The sequence below is a fragment of the Columba livia genome, chromosome 7, assembly GCF_036013475.1.
Source record: "Columba livia isolate bColLiv1 breed racing homer chromosome 7, bColLiv1.pat.W.v2, whole genome shotgun sequence".
Taxonomy (NCBI): Eukaryota; Metazoa; Chordata; class Aves; order Columbiformes; family Columbidae; genus Columba; species Columba livia.
This window is the reverse complement of record NC_088608.1, coordinates 30,923,449-30,943,456: the sequence shown is the minus strand read 5'-3', so window position 1 is coordinate 30,943,456 and position 20,008 is coordinate 30,923,449. Positions and strand designations below refer to the sequence as shown.

Genomic DNA, 20,008 nt, shown 5'->3' with positions numbered 1-20,008 from the left:
ATACTAAGTGGATTTTTCTCTTACCTGCTGCTCCAGCCATGTGCTCATCCACACTGAGCAGCAGCTCCCACGCTGCTGGCTGGATGTCCCCATACATCTCTTCTGTGAGGACAGGAGCTGCTTTGATTAGAAGTGACAAAGGTGCAGGGGAGAGGCTCATTACCTGTGAAAAAACAAGCCATGCCTTACAGCTGAGCTGTGTTATTGCTGTAAACTGACAGGTTGTATTTTATCACATTTGTGAATTTCTAAAATATTTTAAAATTTATTTTATTTTTTTGCATCCCTAGTTTGATGCATGTGTCACTATGGGAAGCCAGAGATGCAGACTGTGATTTAATGGAGCTACATGCTTAAAGGATTCTTTCATGGGGTTACCTTGAGAGGCTTAAATTTAGCATTACTCAGCTGGGGAAAACATACAGGGCTAAACTGATTGATACTCAAGAACAGTTTTTCACACGGGCTTGAAGATCCACATACATTTTCCTTCTTGTTTCAGTCTAACCTGACATCTACATATCAGCCTTCCTAACCAGCATATGGCCTAATCAGTACCTGGTGCCTGATGTATTTTAGCATTCCAGAGTCCTTCTTGCCTTCCAAGTTGATATCGATCACTCTCTTCTTTAGAGAAGGAGTTCTCAAGCACGACTTATCTGAGCACTGGAAGGGAAAAAAAAAAAAAAAAAGAAAGCAGAAAAGCAGAGTTCACATTTAGATGTCCCAATGTGGACAGGGAGGAGATCACGTACAAGAGGAATTCCCATACACTAGAAGCCGTCTGGTACCAGAGCTGTAGCACAAAGTCTTCTCCTGTGCCAGCAACAGGCCTAATATCAGTGACATTACATATCTCATGCAATTTTCTTCTCTTTTTAACAATGCTTTTCCTAATAAAAGCTTAAGGCAGAAGCCAGTAAACCAAATGAGGAATGGGAATGTGCTCTGTGTAATCCTCACAGGTGGCACACCCATTCATTTCTGAATGGTACTTTAAGCAGCTTAGAGGTAAAAAATCTACAGCTTGCTTCCAAAAAATTACCCGCAGAGGTGTTTAGTGTGTACAACAATGATTCCTCTCAGCTACATTTATCTTTTCTTCTTCCTCAGAAAGCATAAGTGAGAAAACACATCAGGACTTGAGCTCATGCCTGCCTGAGAGTTGTGCCTAGAGGATTGCCAACGACAGTGTTAATGACAAGTCCTTTGTATGTTCGTTATTCACAATAACAGGAACTTCTCCCAGAATGCTGGCTTGCCACACTCTTCTCCTCAAGCTAGGAGCCTGCTGATTAGTACAGGGGTCCTCGTGTATCAGTGAATTCACAAGCCCCATGGACCACACAGCCAGGTCTGCATATTGCAGCTACCTCCAGCGTTTCATTCTGCACACTGGGAGAGTAAAAGTGAGGTCCCTCTGGAACCCAGATAAGGGAATGACAACACTTGAAAAGTACGAGATTATGAGGAACCAGGATGAAAAGTCTACCATTACATACAATACAAAAGTTATCAACTGTTCTGCAGTGAGGTCTGTACAAACACAGTGCGTCCTTGTTGTTACTTAAGGGCTTTGATGGATGATCACTTTGCTTTGCAATTTTAAGTTGGAGTTGAAAGAACACACAGTAATGTACAGTGTTCTTTTGCTACCTTTCATGAACCCCGCCAGCTGCTCACCTCAAACCTGCCTTCTGCAGAGGAAATTACTGCCTCTCTTCCTAAATATCTGATACACTGGTTTTCTGTGCCTGAGGAAACATACGGGGATTATGGTTTCCAGGAGAGCAGAATCATTATCTGTTGTTTCATCTGCACTGTGCTTCATTCCATACAAATACCCTTCATTTTCTAATTTGACAGGAAACAAACAATCGGCTGGTTGATGAAGAAATGTTATGAACTTGTCTCCTACTCCTTTATTTTCCACTTACAGGGATGACAGCCACCTTACCCAACTGAAATCTTCATGAGATTTTTCATGAACGCTTTTATTTTCGGTGTTACTGCATTGAAAGTAGTTGAATGACTCCACCATTGCAAGCATTCAGAATAACTGTAGTCTGTCTGTTGTGGTCAGGAATATGAAAGTATTAACCAACTGTTGATCTGATTCAGTTGGTACCTGGGTGGGCACTTTACTGAAAGTAGAAATGTATTTCCACTGAAGTTAAAGGCGTCACTTATATGGCTAAAAAAGCACAATCTTGTTTGAATATTCCGCTGAGCTGTTCTTTAAAAATGTGTCACTAAAGAGACCATAACATTGAAGACTAATGTATACAATTCTTGGAACAGCTCTGAGAGCTCAGACCTAAAAGAAAGAAATTATGCAAGATTTTACAAGAATTTTGCAGGAATTTCAAGTGTGATTCATATTAACAGAGGAGAAGAAATATGAAAAAAGAGGCTGGATTCCAGGGGCTGATAAGCAGGGGTCATAAAAGAACATGAAAGTCAGGTTATATGCTTTTAAATGACCTTATCAGCAACTAAGATTCTTCCCAATCAGTACATATTCTCTTCCTTCCGTAATTCTAAATAACTTACTAGCTTCTGGTTTTTGTTTTGTTTTTTTGTATGTTTGTGGGGGTTTTTGTTGTTATTTTTGCTGTTGTTTGTTTGTTTTTGTTCGGGGTCTGTCTTTTTTTTCCCAGCAAATCTGTGTTTAGGAAGGGCTGTGTTTATTTTGTCATGAATGAAGTGTCTGAGTACATTATGCAGTCCCTGAAAGTACTTTTGAGTTGCCTGGGCAAACCCCAAAACATTGTTTGTTCCATCTACTCACTTCCTTTTGTTTTTTGCCTCTTGCCACACTGTTCAATGTGCTGTTTTCTCGCAGAGAGTCCACTGTGTCTCCATACAGGAGCTTGATGGCCCGGACAAGGCGAGCACAGGACCGGCTGTGATGGAGATAGCAGTGTGGATGACAGTAGTCAATGTGAGTACATATGAAGCTTTGCTGGTTGCACAATAGGATCATAACCTTGAAAAGAAAAAAAGAGAACAGTTACCTATAGAAAAGGGAGTTACACAGAGAACTACATAGGGCAGCCTATGATGGGGACAATCAAGCTAACTTTTCCAGAGCCTACCTGGGGAGGCACAAAGCTGAACACAGCTTTTTGAAAAGGGATGTGTGTCTGTGCATAGCTCCATACTTGCAAGTGGTTTACAAACTAGCTAGGCATGGCTAAAGAAACATCAGTGTTAACAAAACAAAGAGACAGAGCTGCTGTAAATGTGTATGTTTGGCTGGTGGCAACATTAAGGTTTAGGCAAACAGTATTCTCTCAGTTTACAGAAGAGCTGTTGTATCACCACTCTGAGATGAACGCTTAGACTGGAAATTGTCAACTACTCAATCATCATTAAAGCTGCAAATCCACGAGGTTCAGGGGTTACTTTCCTTCAAGAAACATTAAAGGAAATGCCTCAGGATGCTCTCACATAGTTGTCCTGCCTATGCTTCCCTTCCTGTGCTTGGGCAGGCCCATCCAGCCTGGCTTTGTGTTAGCTGGCTCAGTTACTATTCCTAGTGGTGTTGCCATATGGCAGCAAGGAGCTCTAAAACCTGTCTAAGAAACAGAGTAAATATTTAGGCATTTAGCTACTCTGAGCCCTGCTTTGCTGCAGCAACACTGCTGTTATTCCCTAAACTAATTAATTAAAGATAGCCTTGGGTAAGTCCATACTTCAGTGACTGCTCTCTAGTGTAACTCAAAGTGTTTCTTCCCAGAGGAGCAAAGCCCAGTCCAGCAACTCTTTCTATATTCATCTTCATGTTCCACACACACACCACCACTTGGCAGCACTGAGAAAAACACACAGGCATCCCCAAGATATTGATGCTGTAGGTCACAACCAGCCTTTATGAATCCATCTCTCCATCCCACAGCCTGGTGCAGAAATACCCAGACCTACCAAAGGGAGCTATCCCACCTTTTCCACCTGTTTATGGTCTGTACAGCTGCAGTCTGCTGGCTCTCTCAAGTAAGGCAGCCACATCACTCTCAACTCTCAAATATTTAGAATTCTAAAAGGTCAGGAGGTTAACTTAAAACAAATCTGTGCTGCATATGTGTGATTCTTTTCTTTGCCTGTCTGTTCTGGCCTCGTGTTGTTTTGGGGTCAATCAAGAATAACTCAAGCCACTAGTGCTGTATCAATGTGCAAATAGTATCAATCTGATCAGCATTTTGTAGCCTCTACCCAGCCTCTGGTCCACTGTTGTAACTTGTAGTTACGGCACACTGACACAGAATGAGGACATCATGCTCTGGGCTGCCACATGAAGGACAGGTAAAGGAGGACAGGTAAAGGTGCATGCTGGTGCATGCATAGAAGCAATTTGAACCAGTGATCCTTTTGAGTGGTTTTCCCATGACCATTAAGTAAAGCAGGTTTTTGTTTTGCCTGTAGTTTTTAGTGACCATCCACCCACACCTTCTTTCCAATAAATAAAAGGAGAAAGTTCTCATGCAATATTGGTACTTGCGTGGCATTAACTGGAACAGATGATTTTTCAAATCTTCCTTTCTCCTATGCAGGCTAATCACATGTAAAATGAGACAAACATCTCAAGTTCCCTTCAGTTTATGCCTCATTCTTATGAGTCCATGCATCCTCCCACAATGAGCAAAGGCACTATGATTTATTCTAAGCTGCTAGCTAGGGAGATGCCTTATCCATCCATTAATTCATCACTGACTACACACTCTCATGTCTAACATACTCAGTTTAGTATACTGGGATTTCCAAATGAGATGTAATCATTATCAAGAACATCACAGTAATGACAGAGAAGCAGGGTAGTCCAGGGATTGAGGTACTAGCTTGGAAGACATGACATTCAAGTTCCTTGCCCCACCACCCTCTTCCAAAAAAGAAAACTATCAGGAACTGCTTCTGACATCACAGTATTGGATTAAGCCTGTTATTGCCCACAGCCCACAGGAATGGTGCAGTTAACAGCAGACTGTGTGAATACTTAGGGGAAAAAGGAGGATATCAATTCATTATTGACACCTGTCTTTCCCAGAAGCAACTCAGAAGTCAAAAGGCATCTGTCCTCATATGTATGTGCAGGACACAATCTGTGCACGGGGAGTCGATCCAACTTTTCTGTAAAGCCTGTGCACAAGAACACACTGACCGTACTGTACCATCACAGCGTGTCATGAGGCAACACAGGCAGAGGTGCAATCCTTGGATCCTGGTGGACTGAATTGTGTACACTTGCCCAACTGACTTCTGGCATGTCTAAATCATGGGTACAGAGATCACCAAAATGGATGTCTTAGGCTTTGCATGACTAAATCCCATTTGCACTGTTGTACTCACAGTCTGTTGGATTGACTCAAAACTACACAGGCCCTGTCGGGTTAGACATTGTGATAGAATGCATCTAATGGAATAAAAGAAAATGTTCCAAAAGTAAGAATTTTTTTCCCCACAAGATTAATAATTAAGCTAATTGTCACAGAGCTATTGGAGACAAAAATATACAAATTGCCTTAAAAAGAGGTTGGAAAAACTCCCTAGGAAAAATCTTCTGGTAGGTAGTAAACATGGTGGTTACAACAGAACCTCCAGCTCAAGTATCAATAGCTTCTGAAATGCCATTTCCCAGGAGCTGGGAGCCCAGCTCACACTGAAGCCCATTCTGTTACTCTTCCTGAACTACTCATTTCCCGCCATGCTGGAGGGAAGATACTGAGCTAATGGATTGTTCAGCTGGGGTAGCATGACTGTCCCTGAATGCCTAGAGAGAAATAGTCACTTTTCCCTTACAAACTATATGACAAACAGAGGGAGCAAGACAAAAACTTTCTGCTTTTAGTCCATTGTAGAAATGGCAAACAGACAATTTCCAAAGGTCGCATCTTACTTACACTTGAGATCCTTGATGCTACATGGAGAAAGCACATATTGTGATCTCATTAATTGCCAGCACAAAGGTTTTCCTACTGAAAATGCCATCCTTGAGACTGTTGCTGGCGACTCATACTTACATGCAGCCATGACATGTTCCGATGATAGTTCTCCTCCGTGCCTGTGTTGCTCAGCACCTCGGGCTCAATGCTAGGTTCGCTCGTGCTCCAAGGGCTCCCTTCTTCAAAAGAAAAATACCCAAAAGGTGGTTGTTTTTATTGCGCCCTATGTGCTTTAAGACTAGGGACAGCACTTGTAAGCCAGGCCAGCCTTGTGGGAACAGACCAGAGTACACAGAATATGCCACACTGGAAACACTGAATTTGGACTTCCCTCCCCAGTCCTTGTATCAAGCTGGCTTGACAATTACAAGAACCATTTAGACTTGACTCACAGGTCATCTTGTCAGTAGCAAACACTGCTCCCTCCCTGCTTTTTTCTTTAATGGAAGGGGAGAAGGTAAATGAAAAACATCAGAAACAAATTCTTCGCACTATTCAGATGCTGCAAATGGTTGGTTTAGTGATCTGCATTGACTGGGCTCTGTGGTTAAAAACGTCAACAAAAATCCAACCAGAATTGGCATCTAACTGTAAATGCCAATGGGAAAGTCACAACTAATTGCCCATGGAAACTGCTAATGTCGTGGGGATGAAAGGGGAAAAAAATCCTGATTCTAGCACATTAATTCTAAAGAACTCAGGCAAGGGAGATGTTTCTCTGAGAGCTTCACTGATCCCTGTTTCCTCTAGCCATTTCATAACCCATGGGCCTCCTATAAAACTAACATGACTGCTGTTACAAGATGGCTGTGGATGAATTCTGGTTAATCCTTTCTTTCTGTTCTTTAAGTGAACTGTGACTTGCCAAAGTCTGCAGAACAGGTAATCTCACTCCCCATGTTTACCTACTGAGTATCTTTTTGGGCAACATAAAAACAACCATTAAGCTTGGGAGGTTATTTCAGCTCCAACTGTATCCAAATTGTAGGTTTTGGTTAACATCCCTAGCAGAGGGAACCCCTTTACTTAAACTGTGATGGAGATCTCTCATGGCAGGATGCACATTTGGCTTCCAAAAGACAAACATATGGTGATCTATCTTTGAAAGACTGAGGAAGACCTCTGTAAACTATAAAAATATATCTACATGCCAATATGTAGAAATACAGTATGTAGCATGTACCTGTTATGTTCTACATATAGGACTATATTACATGTCATACGACATGACAATGACATAATATCCTACACAGAATATGAAGTGCATGTCTGTACATATATATATATATATATATTTATATATATATACACACACATCTCCTTTCTGTTATTTTGGAAAACAAAATATCATATATGCATATGGCCTCACGTATTCATAATATCGTATGATTTAGGGGAGTGTGTATGCGCATATACACACAAAAATGTGCTCCCCTGAAGACAGCATGCACTTGGCTGGCAGGCAGCAGCATTCTAAGAGTTCATGCTCTAACAAGGAGCTCTGAATTGACAACCTGTGCACAGAGCCGATGCTGCACCCAAGGTTTGGACCATGTTCCTCACCGGCCCTCAAGAGGACGCTCAGTTTTCCCTAGCCTGCTGGGGTGGGTGTCTCTTGTCATTTCTAGCTCTGCTGCAATCACATCAAGAGTTTAAGGTCCTGCCTATTGTCCCCTCCCTTTCCACCCACTCATCTAAGTTACCTATATCAGTGACAGTGTCCCTGCTGTGGGACAGCTGCAGCTCCTCATTCTCAGACTCTGAGTCCTGCCGTGATAACTTGGTGCTCTTTAGGCTGCCGGCCCGGCGAATGCTGGAAAGGGAACCCCCCTTCTTCACCCGGAAACTGCGGGTTCCTTTAATCTGGAGCAAGCGGGAGCCTCCTATCCTGATCTTCCTGATGGGAACTGTATTAAAAGAATAAAAGAGGACTTTTTTCCCCTTAATTTTTCCCCATTTAAAAAAGAAAGATATCCTGCCCCTCCCCTCCCTCCCGTCCCTTCGCTGCCAGCCTGTATTGCAGCATCTTCTACCAAGGGATGTGGGGCCAGAGGGTCCCTCCAAAGCCACCGCCAATGCAGCTCTGTCAATCAGGCAGTAAAGATGCTTCAGGGAAATGTGTTCAGCACCTCATTTCCTGGAAGCCTTGTCTGTATTTGGAATTAGCCCTCATTCAACCACCAGCAAGCAGACTCAGTTGCTCTAACACAAACCCAAAATGTGGACAAGGAAAACCTATGGTTCACACCAATTTGGATCAGTTCCTGCCAGGAAACAGGATCTGCCCAATGGATGTAAACTGCAGTTTTCTTTGCCAGCCCCTGGGGTTTACATTAGTGCAGAATCATCTCTTGCTAGGGACAGACGGCTGAATCCCAAGCATGAGCAAGGCATCATGGACAAACCTATCTTCCTGTGGGCCTGGGTTCTGTAAACCTCACTGAGCTCTGCAGTAGGATCAATTATTTATTCATACAGCACGTGTGACTGCAGTGGGGTAGTCTGCTTCATGAGGTTAGCACGCAAGACTTCTTTGAAGTAAGATTTGCATGAATCCATGTCTCTGCATGTTACTCTTCATCATTAGAATGCTTTAGAGGAAACGGAGCACGTAGATCCTCGCCTTCAGACAAATCAGCAGCTTTCAGGCATTAACAACATCCATTGACACTCTGCATTTTTGATGAGCACAGACATGAAATGGTTCAATGTTCAAAGCACCAACCGTTTGCACTTTCATTCTCCTCTTAGTTCAAAGGCAGTACATAGCAGTATGTCAGTCCAAATGTTGCAACACTCAGTCATTTTACTGCAGATCTAATCAGGCAAGGCCATGTGCGATCGATTAGCTTTTGGTGTGTTGTTGAGAATGAACAGGATACAGCTTTTTAGATACCATAGGTAAGCAAAATATTTTAACAGAATTGTATTTTGGCTTCACGAAAAATCAAACACACCTTTAACTCCTGAGAATGCCCATAATTCCTCCAGAACCCAATTCCCACTCCCATTTCCAGTGGCTAATGTACTGGACAAACACAGTTTTGAGAGCTACTCCTCAGTTCTCATGAATCAGCTGGGCAAATCGTGGTTGAATGACTGGAAAACCTCCCTCCAAGTGACCATGCTGAGTCCCTTAGCAATCACTACTGCTTGAATTCTGTTCAGATCACCCTCAATAGAGTGGCTCAGTTCCCCCAAATGCCAAACCATTTCAGCACTTGTAATTGCATTTCACGAGGTTTGCAGAATCCCATTTTAGCACCCAAATAGTGCACGTCTCCTCTGAGACCCTGCATCTATCTAGCTTTAGAGTCTGTATTTCAGACCTACCTGGAGCAGATTCTATACAGTAAACTTGTAGCTTTTGGATAGCTGTTAAGCCACGCCTGGTGTAAGCAATGAGAGCAAAATTTTTAACACTCAGGAAAAAATGAAAGGAAACAGATTAGTATTCAAACACGTCGAGATATAGAAACCTGTCACTGCAGGTGAGAGAAATTTAGTTACATCCACACAACATTTTCTTATCTAGAAGACTGTAGATTATGAAAGATGCCTCTGCATCTGTTACGTTTGGCCCAAGTGGACCCCCAGAAGAACAGTCTGTGGCCGGAGAAAATAAAATAATTATTGAAATTTTTAAATATAACATTACCTTGCATTTACTTAGATTCCACAATACTGCAAATACATTTTTGCTGGAGTATATTAACATTCAGCCTTCCTACCACAATATATAGTAAAGGGGCAGCTTTAGTAAAGGAATACTACATGACAGGTTAGGGAAAAGGGAGAATGGGAAAAAAGCCCAAATATAACTGCAGGAAAAACATAGTTTAATGGAGTCAAGGATGCAGAAAGTCAGTATTATGTTTGCAAAAATAACTCAAATCTGCATTATGCCTGTAGCATTGCAACACATGAAGGAAAACGGAAGTCAGCATTGCATCCAAGAAAAGCAGGATGTTTAGAGACCAGCCACCAGCATTTTCCAGCAGGACTGTGTGCTTGTAGGCATTCTCCCACTCAGGTAACATCCTGGTGGATGAGACTGCTGCCTAAGAGGCTGAAAGGTGGTTTCAAACATCATAAATATCTTAAAAAAAACCCACCCCAACCCCAAGCTTTTCCTCATCTAAATAGTTAGAGAGATACTTTTCCACTCATCTTAGACCATCAGACACACCATAAGGCCATGTGCTTCTGTGGGCTGCTAATATGCCAAGGGTACAAAAAATGAGGTGGAGAATTAACTTATATAGCTCACTTTTCTTATGTGGATACCTAGCTGTCTTCACAGGAGTAACTGTCCCACCTGACACACAATATTGGAGGCAGTTTTACAGCATGCAAATCTTGGAAACAGTTCTAGTATTTTCTCCAGGAATTGTGGCAGGGTCACAGCTGAAGACAATGCAAAATTTACCCAAAGCCCCGTGAAGTCAATAAAAGCTCCTCTGAATCATTAATACACATTACAGTTCCCAGAGGTTACCAGCCACAGGCTCCATCCTTTTCAAACAATCATCAAACATTTATATTTTTCAAACAATTATCAAAGTCAACATTCAAACATCTGCACCTTTATATGGTTATTACCGAGGCAGAATTGAAACAGTTCTAGAAAACTTCTTAGAGGGAGAATCATTTACAGGTAACTGTCTGGCACCTTAGCCTCTAATTGCAAATATGCATGATGACTGTATATTGTATTGCAACACTTGTACCATCAGATAGTATGTGAGTTTTGCATGAGATGGCTCAAAAATGGAAACAATCTGCTGTTCTCAGCAAACACAGTGAGCTTGAAGTTTGCTTGTACAGTGTACAGTATGTTGGTAACATTAATCTGATAGCCATCAAAAGCCACATACGTGTGTATTTTTATGTGGTAGCAAAGAATTCAAGAGATCAAGTGATCAACCACTAATTTTTTAAGATGCCATGACTTCCAAACCAGCACAGATTTTCACAGAGAGATCCTGGTCTTCCCTCCTATCTGTGGTTTTCCCAAAATGAAAAATTGTAATCAAAATAAAAACCAAACAAGAACACTTTTGATCTTTATTTTTAAAGTGAATCAAATAGTGATGCTTCTCTCAGCATCCCACTGAGAAACAGTTTCAAAGCAAGCACCTTCCTTTTTAGAAATCTTGCAATGTTCTCTATCGGTTTCAGTCATAGCAGTGTTTTATAAAATTTAACATCTTTGCTTCTCACATTTTTTATATTGAAACCTGAAGGCCAGAAGCGTCTCAGAAATGATTCAAAGCCACATGACTCCATGGCTGCCTGCTTTTTAACACAGTCTGTGCAAATGAAAACATAAAATCAAGCGCCACTTCACAAGCCCTGAGAATACAAAAGCCTTATTCTGCTGACAAACCTTTTTTCTCCTCGAAGCCAGCCTCAGATTTGAGGGTGTGGCTGCTGCTGTGCAGGGAATCCTTTGAATCTTCATTTTCATCCAAAACCCCAGCAAAGCTGATCTTTCTTTCATACCTGTGCCGGTCCATCTCAGGGTCCAGACGCAGCCTGCAGCTCTCCAGATCCTGTAGCAGAATGCACACCACACAGACATACAAGCAGTATGAGCCCCCATGCTTTTCACTGCAGCCACATAAACTTCAGATGGAAATTTATTTCTATCACACAGTTCTCCATCTACCCTGGCACTTTCTAATCCAGCTCCTCTTTGGGCTTGCAGCATGCTGAGCCCCATTAGTAGGCACCATCAGGATGAAAGAGTGAATGGGTGTTAACATACATTTCTGGTTAACACTACTGAGTGAACTGCCATCGTGTCTGCAGGCTCATGAGGGGGAAACACACAAATGGTCCCTAAATGGACAGGTGGCAATAAAAGGTGGCTGTTGCCCAAGGTGCTGGCTGGATGGTTAGGTGTCTACTCCCTGCGGTTGATTAGGGAATCCGTTGCCACTGTTCTCACCAGAGGCAGAACAGCTGAGAGAAAGCCAGCTGACAGCATGACAGCCATGAGAGCATGGCGCAGAGCAAGTTTTCTGGGCGCAGATCTGGCTGAAAGGACACAGTGGAAAAAAGGGAGTAACAGATATGTTGGCTGCACTTAAATTCTGGAAAATAAACAGCATTGCACAAGGAAGAGGCTACTCTGCACCATCATTTTCTTCTATTAACTGAAATGGCACTGTTTAGGCCACCTATGGGCTACCAATTCAGGCCAAAAAAGCAAAGTTCTTTCTCTAACCACAGCTAGAAAAAGTGAAAGAAAGACTGTGACTTCCCACACTGGCAAATGCTGGACTCTTCAAGAACACTATGTGTGCCTCTAGACTGGGTGTTGGTGTCATCATCTTTGAGATCTCCCCACCCAAAATGTAACAAGCTGAAATCTAAGACGACACAAAGCTCCTTGTTGTGAGTAAACAGCTGGTGAATGTGAACGATAACATCTCTAAAATTATCCAAAATAGTTACTCTGGATAAAATTCTGTAGGATCAAGAGACCTCATACTGGAATTTGCATACAAAACTCCTTTAGAAGATAATGGGAGCTACTTGGGTAGTGACAAAGTCCACTACTCTAAGAGTTCATTTGGGAAACAGAGGTGGGGCGGGGGGGGAAGTCTTATCAAACATATATTTTAGACTGATCTGTGCTGAAATGGGTTAACTAGCCTCCCAAACCATGTGCAGTCAGCTTTGCATCTCTAGGGAAAAGTATCATGAATGGTTGTCAGAAAAGCTAACAGTTGATTGCCATTAGGGAAATATTTTGACTTTGCTCAATAACAAAACCTGGGATATAAAAAGGTAGATGCTTAAAGTAATGGTTTGTAGTATCTTCTAGTATGAAACAAAGGCTAAAGCATTTCAGGATAAAAATCTGTGACCAAATCTGTCTGGATTACAGAGACTTCATAAAGTAGCACGCATAATGGGAGCCATGACAACAATACAGGTATATTCCTCGGGCATGGTCAAAGCTCCCCTCCCTGGAGTCTTTAAAGACATTACTTCTCGATGTGTTCAGCAATGTGCTTACACTGGAAATTTCTGCTCCCATGAATTAACTGACAGATTGAAATACATCCTCTTGGCACACAGTTAGGCTGACTCTATCTTCAGCAATTGCTAAGCTAAAATTAATGATTTTCCAGGACAGCAAAAGACAAATTCCAGTTCTCTGGCTCTCCTGTGGCAGCAGAAGGCCCCAAGAGAATGTATTCATCACTCTTAGCCATTTGCAACATGACCTTGTATCTACTCCACCAGCTTCAGTAAAATCCTTTGGTGGAAACTTCAGTTAGGACTGCCTGCCTCACTCAAACACAGGTGTGGGTGCTTGTGCCCTCAGCCTGGCAAGTCTGGATGGACTGTGGGTAGTTAAACTGGTTCACCACAACGCGGTCAATTGTAAATGCTTCAGTTCTTCAAGGCTGCTAAGTCTGTGGTCATTATCTATGGAACACGTATGCCTACAAACACCAGCAGAAGTGAGTTTTGCTTTACTGGAATTTTGGCTTTATGGATCATAACATTATGTACCTGATTCTTTTGGAAAGGAAGCATCACTCCACAAACATAGAGACAATATTTTAATCTGGAGTGTTGTTGGCTTCCCCTTTGCCCATACAAAGTTAAAAGCACTCTATGGCCATTTTCTCTAATATAATGTCACCTTAAGGTTTCTTCTGCCTGTGCATCACAGAATAATTCCTCCTTCTCTCCCTTATGCAAGTCTGAAAAGCTATTAATCAGTTGCATTTCTATCTGGCACAAAAATACAGATTTTTGTTGATCTTCATTACCCAACATTTTATTAGTTCCAAGCCTAACTACTTTACTGAGATTAATTCTGAACCGTGGTATTATCCTGCTTTTGGATGCAGTCATTTATTACACGGTAAAAATATCAACAGCATTTAGGAAGACTGCTGAATTTATCCCTATTTTTCAAAATTGCCATTCTTGCACACCTGGAGGATGAGACACTTCAACATAGGCCATCTACAGCCTTTGAAATGAATTTCAGAACCTAATCACAATAACACCCAGACGAATCAGCCTGTCAAGCACATCTGTCATCAGCAAAATTTGATCTAAGCCTGTCATTAACAAAAACCAGTGTAGTAGAGCCAAACCATCATGTTCACTTGGAAACTTAAACTCTTGTTCTTTCTTTATAATTTTATGCTGATTTCCTAAACAGGGTCAAAATTTGAAACTGTATGTCTGCCATTCAATTCTCATCTCATTCCATGCTAACCACCTCTGAAGCTGATTGTCACCTTCAACCCAATTTGACAGAAGATAACTGAGTGCCTGGGTATTTTCTGAAGCAACATGCTAAAGGCAATGTTAAACTGCATTATTAGACATAAGAAAATCTACACAAGAATGAACCACCGGAAATCAGGTTTCATGGGTTCTACTATTCACAAAATTAGTTGTTGCTAAATCAGTCATTTAGCTTACTATTCATGCCAGGATTTGCCTCACGGAGGTTTCTCTCTTTCCTTGTTTCTTTCCTTTCTTCCCCATGTCTCTTCAATTCTGTTATCTAACCCAAACCAAAAATCTGCAACTTTTAAGTTCCATCAAATTCTCTGTAAACCATTCTCTTCCTTTCTCCTAACTGCCCTGTTAAGTTGTCCATCAACTGGCTCTCCGAATCAGCTAGGTAGCATGTGAGCTCTCACCTCCTGAAGTCCATTTCCCACACCTCTCAGGTTCTCCACATCCAGTTTCTCAATTAATCTGCTGCACTTTTCTCTATTTTGAAACTTCTTTGAACTTCCTGTACATGTTGTGCTTCCACAGTCTTATCTTCTTAATCAACCCAGGCCCAGTGCCCAACGACTTCTACGGGCACAGCTCCCTCTCCAATGTGCATTGTCCACTTACCACAAGAGGCTCAGTACGTGGCCTGGGCATGTAGGGAAAGGTCTCTCGAAGGAAAGTGGTTATCTCCAGGAGAAGCTGACAGGCTGCCATTTTCAGTGCAAAAGGACAACAACATTTGGTAGGATTCACAGTGCCTAGAAAAAATATTTCTGTGGTGAGCAAGGAAATTATACAAAATCTGGAACCAAGAGGTGATGGACATTTCCATGTATGGCGCAAAATGCAAGCTGCACTAGAAACAGGAAAACTCACACTTCTATGTATGATACTTTTCCTACACTAAAAGGAACATTGTCAAACAAATATCAATCTATGTATTTACCAGCATGTGCAATAGTACCAACACACTATAGTGTCTATTAAATTATATTGAAATAACGTTACAGCGTACGAGAGTATATAGATGGTGAAGTACCTACTAAACTAACATGATCTTGTAGCATTTTGTATACACCTCATTTAAAGTTAATACACGTTAAGTATCATAAGAGATACCCTTCTTCCCCTTTACAGTTTTGCATTCAGCCAACTTTTCTCCAGTTCTAAAAAAGAGCTGCTTTCAAATATAGGGAATTTCTCAAAATACATGCAGTCATGACTAGTGAGCAAAGTGGTACTGTGCCTGCTCTTAATTACAACCCTGATAACTGGAAAAGACGGCCTCCTTTGAAGTCAGGCTTCTTTCTTTGTGCAAAGAATCCAAGTGCTATTTGGAGATACTCAAGGAAAAAAAAATAAAAATCAATCTGCTCAATCGAATTATACATTCAAATGCTCAATCTAAAACAAAGGGGGAAACTTGAAGTTTTGTCTCAACTGAATCTAAACAATCAGTTTCAAAAGCCCTACATGTTGTAACCCATCTAATGACATGCAAAGCTTGAAAAGTAGGAAGGATTCTTCAGTGCTTGATCAATTTGAAAAATACTATTTAGGATAATGGACAGCAAAAAAAGTAAATAAAAAAAAATCTGTTGTGACAACAATTAACCACACCCATTTTTTAACAATGCCTGATACTACCATTGATCTGCATTTCAAATAGATTTGTGTTTGCACTTGCTTTCCTGCATGTATGATCTATTTACTTTTTGTAAAGAAACTGTCCAAACCAAACAAGCGAGAGGACACCACAGGGATCAGATAAAACCAGATTAATTCTGTGATGCTTGCTAATTCCTCTGTACAAGATACCAGTAACAAACTATGGGGTTTGTAGGGACTAAAACAATCTGAACTATCAAATACTGATGAGGCATACAGTTTAACAGAATATCCAACTGCACATTTTACGCTCCTCAGTCTACTCCCTACAGCATACAGGGCAGCTTTTGAAAGTCTGTGCATATAACTGATCAGTTATTCGCAGATCCTGGCTTTCAGGAGAGTACTTGAGCTTTTAAATGACCTTCTAGACTGCAACCCGTTCCCTCTGCTTGTCTTAGGCCACCCTTTCAAAGCAGCTCCACATCCCCTTGAATGCCTAATACCAGTGGTTGAACAGGGACAAGACAGACTATTCTGTCACTCAGTCATGGGAACGGAGTTGTTCATTCTCGGTACAGGAAAGGGAGAATTTTGGGTGTATCCCCCTCCTACTTTGGATATTATCTCCCAAAAGGGCCAGTGAACTATCTAGAACAGCCACTCACATTCATGTGGCTGCTAGCACTTCCACAGTCTTATCTGCTTAATCAACCCACAGCACATAGTGGCACAAGAGGAGGTCTGGCTTCAGGCCAATACCTTCTCTAGAGATGGTTTCCCACAAATGTCATTTCACTGCTCCCACCTACTCCTCTCTACTCCAAAGTTGGCCTTTATGCAGTGATAAGAACAAACCCAGAACCACAGAAAAAGAAACCAGAAAATACATAAACAGTGCTAGCACACTACATCCGATGGTGAACAACAGTACATGTACACAGGAACCAGTACATTACAGCACAGATGTATATACAAATGGTGTCTGGAGAGGACATAATGTTTGTTACCACCTTCACCTACCCCTACGACAATATGCGTTTTGACTTAATTTGTTTTGATTCACAAGGTTTGTTACTAATTTGCATGCCTATCTAGACTTTCAGAATCAGTGATTTGTCACCCCCTCTCACTCTTATGTACACACAGGCACAAATGTGTGTGTTTTAATCATCTTGTCATTATACAGATTTTTAATGATAGTTTTTATACCGTTGTGCTGTATTTCTGCCTGAGAATCAGGTAAATATACTGAAGTCAGGATTTTTAAAAGCCTTTGGTAGAGCTGTGCCAATTCACCTCAGGTGAGGAGATGACTCTTCAATGCTAAAAACAGAAAAGTAGCTGATCTTACACAAATATTTTCACAGAAATAACTAGGAAGAATGGAAGTCTGAACCACTTTTGGTACTCAGGTGACAGCAAGACTCAATAAATAAGTTATTAACCTACTTATAATCGCAGTTGCCAGCATACAGGAATTGCAACTCACTGCTTGGTTCCCCCCACTTTTCCTTTAAAGTCTCTCATCAATGCTGGTACCCATCTGTCATGTTGTACATCTGGGCATGGAAAGAACAGGGGAGGAAGCTGGGGTGAAGGTGAGGGACTGGGAAATACAGCTGGGTGGCAAGAGGATGAGAAAAGAAGAAAAATTAAGTGCTCCTAAAGCAGAGATTCTTACAAGCGGGGGTTCTTGTAGTAAAGGGAGTCTCCTTACTGTCATCTAAAAAGTCTTCTTCCTCATCCTCCTTTCTCAGGCGTCTCTTGGTCTCCTCATCGTAGATGAGGCCCAGCAGGTTGGCAGGGCTCTCGCTCTCAGCATGGCACAGCTCGTTGAGGCGGACACCGATTGCCTGCAGACAGTGAGAAAGAGAAAGCATAAGGGGGTGAGAATTTCAGCCCAGCTCACTGGTGGTCCAGGGCTCTGCCCCAGGCAGCCTGTGGAGGTGTTCCAGCCACAACAGAGTGTCCCAGTTTTGGTTTTATGCTATGCAAAATGCAGTAAAGTAGTTAAAGGGATGACAGCAGATTAATTGCTGACAAACCCATAATTTATTTCCCCCTTTTTTCGAGCAAAATTTGCACACACTGTTGAATTGCAGGATGAAAAATTTGTGCATATTTGGTCAAATAACAACAGAAAAAAAAAAATCCCCAAAGCAGCACATGATAGACAGGAGGAGATTAAGGCCATTATTTTGTATTCATTTCTTACACTTCTCTTTCTCCCTTTGACATATGTGTGCCAGATATTTGCTAAGTCTGAGAATACCAAGAATATTCAAGAATTTTTTTAAGAATTTAAAGTCTGTTTAAGAAACTATACTGTGACTTAGGAATCCAGTAACAGTCCCTGTTTCCTCCACAAAACTGTTGAATACCTATGGGAAGGCCTGCTTCCATTTTTAAAGGGGAGACTGACTTATGTACTTTCCAAAAATGAGCTGACAAAATGTGTATGAAAACTGTGCATGTGTAATGGTGTGGAGGGGATCCATGTAGAGGACACAGAGAGATTTCCAGTGCATACTGTTACATTCTCCAGAAAGGCATTGATCATTTATTTGTGGCTGTTTGCCAGCATCATTATCAGCATGTAAACAGCCATCATGGTGCTGTAAGCAAAGCTATAGATGAGGGTATGTTTGCAAGAAGAATGCTTTCCTGCTAAGACACTTCTTAAGGTTCTTCTTCATTTTCTTTGTTGCAGATAGGTGAAGAGAACACAGACAAGTATATAAAACTTAATCCTGTGATACCATCACTTTGCAAGGGAGGAAATGTGTTTAATTAGTGAGTTTTCATCAGCACTTGCCATTTGGCCTCCTTGGTTTTGGGATAATTTCAGAGAAAGAGACCGCAGAGGATTTCTGAATGTTCTACAAGTCAGCACCAATGCTCATGCCAGCACTACATCATTTTCCTGGCTCAGCTGTAGCGAAGCAGAAATAGTCACAAGCAGGTATTAGCAGGGCTCTTCGTCCCTTGTACTAAGTAGCTGCTGTGAAATCCAGCAACAATGACTCTGCTACATGAAGAGAATAAGGTGTCGTTGCTGTGGTTTGCAGGTTGGCAGAAATAGTTGCCAGACTCAGCTATCTGTGAGCCTGCACATTGCTAAATAAACTCCAGATCTTTCACAATTTTTCCCCTTTCATGTTTCAGGCATTTAAAGGAAGAAATGTTCTGCTTGCCTCTCCACAAAGCAGTAATTTATCACATATTATTTATGCTGTGTTGTCCACCCTAATGCTAAAGTAATCATACATAATCCCACAGCATCCTAACTAATGAGCACTGAATTCCTAACTTGTATTATCTGCATGAATTATCCTTGGTTTTTCTAGCCAATGGAGAGCATGCTACACTTCAAAACAAAATACCTCTTAATAAAAGAAGCCAAAGGAAGTGACAGACTAACCCGATCAGGATAGATTTAACATTGTATTATTTTAAAAGACAGCATAACAAGTGACATTGAATGATTCAATAGACTCATCATTGTTACCGGCATTCCAAATCCCACCTCCTGTGGAAAGGGTTTACCACCATTATCCTCTGATGGCTGTTATGGAGGCTGAATTAAAGGAGTTAGGTGGGAAAAGAAGGTTGTATATTGATTCTTGGTCTCACTAAACTTTAACAATAGCACTGTATATCACAATGAGTGAGCAATGACAGACAAGCAAGGATCCATAATTAACACAAATATCCAGCCTTACTTCCTGAAAGAAAAAAAACAACAAAATAACCAACCAAACAAAACAAAGCAAAACATAAAAAGAACAAGGCCTCAGTGCACTCAGAGACTAATACATTCTTTTCTCTTTATCCAAGGGTCTTCCCTCCAGAGCAGCAGCCTTGCTGCCACCAAGCATCAAGGATGGTGTGCTGGAGTGTTGGATCTGGTAGCATGGAGGCAGAGCTGGGCTGGGGAAGTAACCCATCTTCTTGCTACTGGAGCTGCTTAGGAGCTATATGAGCGCACAGCCATTCCAACCTTCACACTGGTATTGCCCGTGGTGAAATGGGCATGTTAACACACAGAAACAGAAGCATGTTCTGCAATAGGTACCACTACTACAGTAACAGAAAGCTGTTCCTCCTCACGGTTTAGCCTATCTGGTTGGAACCTGGTCAGGGCAGGAAAAGCAGCCATGTGAGGAGTACAGCTTGAAGGGTCCCAGCCC

At 41.6% G+C, this 20,008-nt stretch overlaps 1 protein-coding gene across 20 annotated transcripts in view; it reads right to left on the bottom strand.

Annotated features, from left to right (window-relative positions):
• UNC80 (unc-80 homolog, NALCN channel complex subunit) overlaps positions 1 to 20,008 on the bottom strand; it is a 137,807-nt gene that overhangs the window by 56,003 nt on the left and 61,796 nt on the right. For 13 of the 20 annotated variants that reach the window (XM_065068973.1, XM_065068979.1, XM_065068974.1 and 10 more), the window contains 8 exons: positions 17,500 to 17,671; positions 14,832 to 14,965; positions 11,329 to 11,494; positions 7,643 to 7,846; positions 6,018 to 6,118; positions 2,792 to 2,989; positions 559 to 666; positions 25 to 163 (listed from right to left, as the gene is read on the bottom strand). In XM_065068973.1, the coding sequence (XP_064925045.1) occupies positions 25 to 163; positions 559 to 666; positions 2,792 to 2,989; positions 6,018 to 6,118; positions 7,643 to 7,846; positions 11,329 to 11,494; positions 14,832 to 14,965; positions 17,500 to 17,671 (1,222 nt within the window). The remainder of the gene's footprint in view (positions 1 to 24; positions 164 to 558; positions 667 to 2,791; positions 2,990 to 6,017; positions 6,119 to 7,642; positions 7,847 to 11,328; positions 11,495 to 14,831; positions 14,966 to 17,499; positions 17,672 to 20,008) is intronic. The other 7 variants (XM_065068978.1, XM_065068989.1, XM_065068990.1 and 4 more) reach the window with 4 other exon arrangements.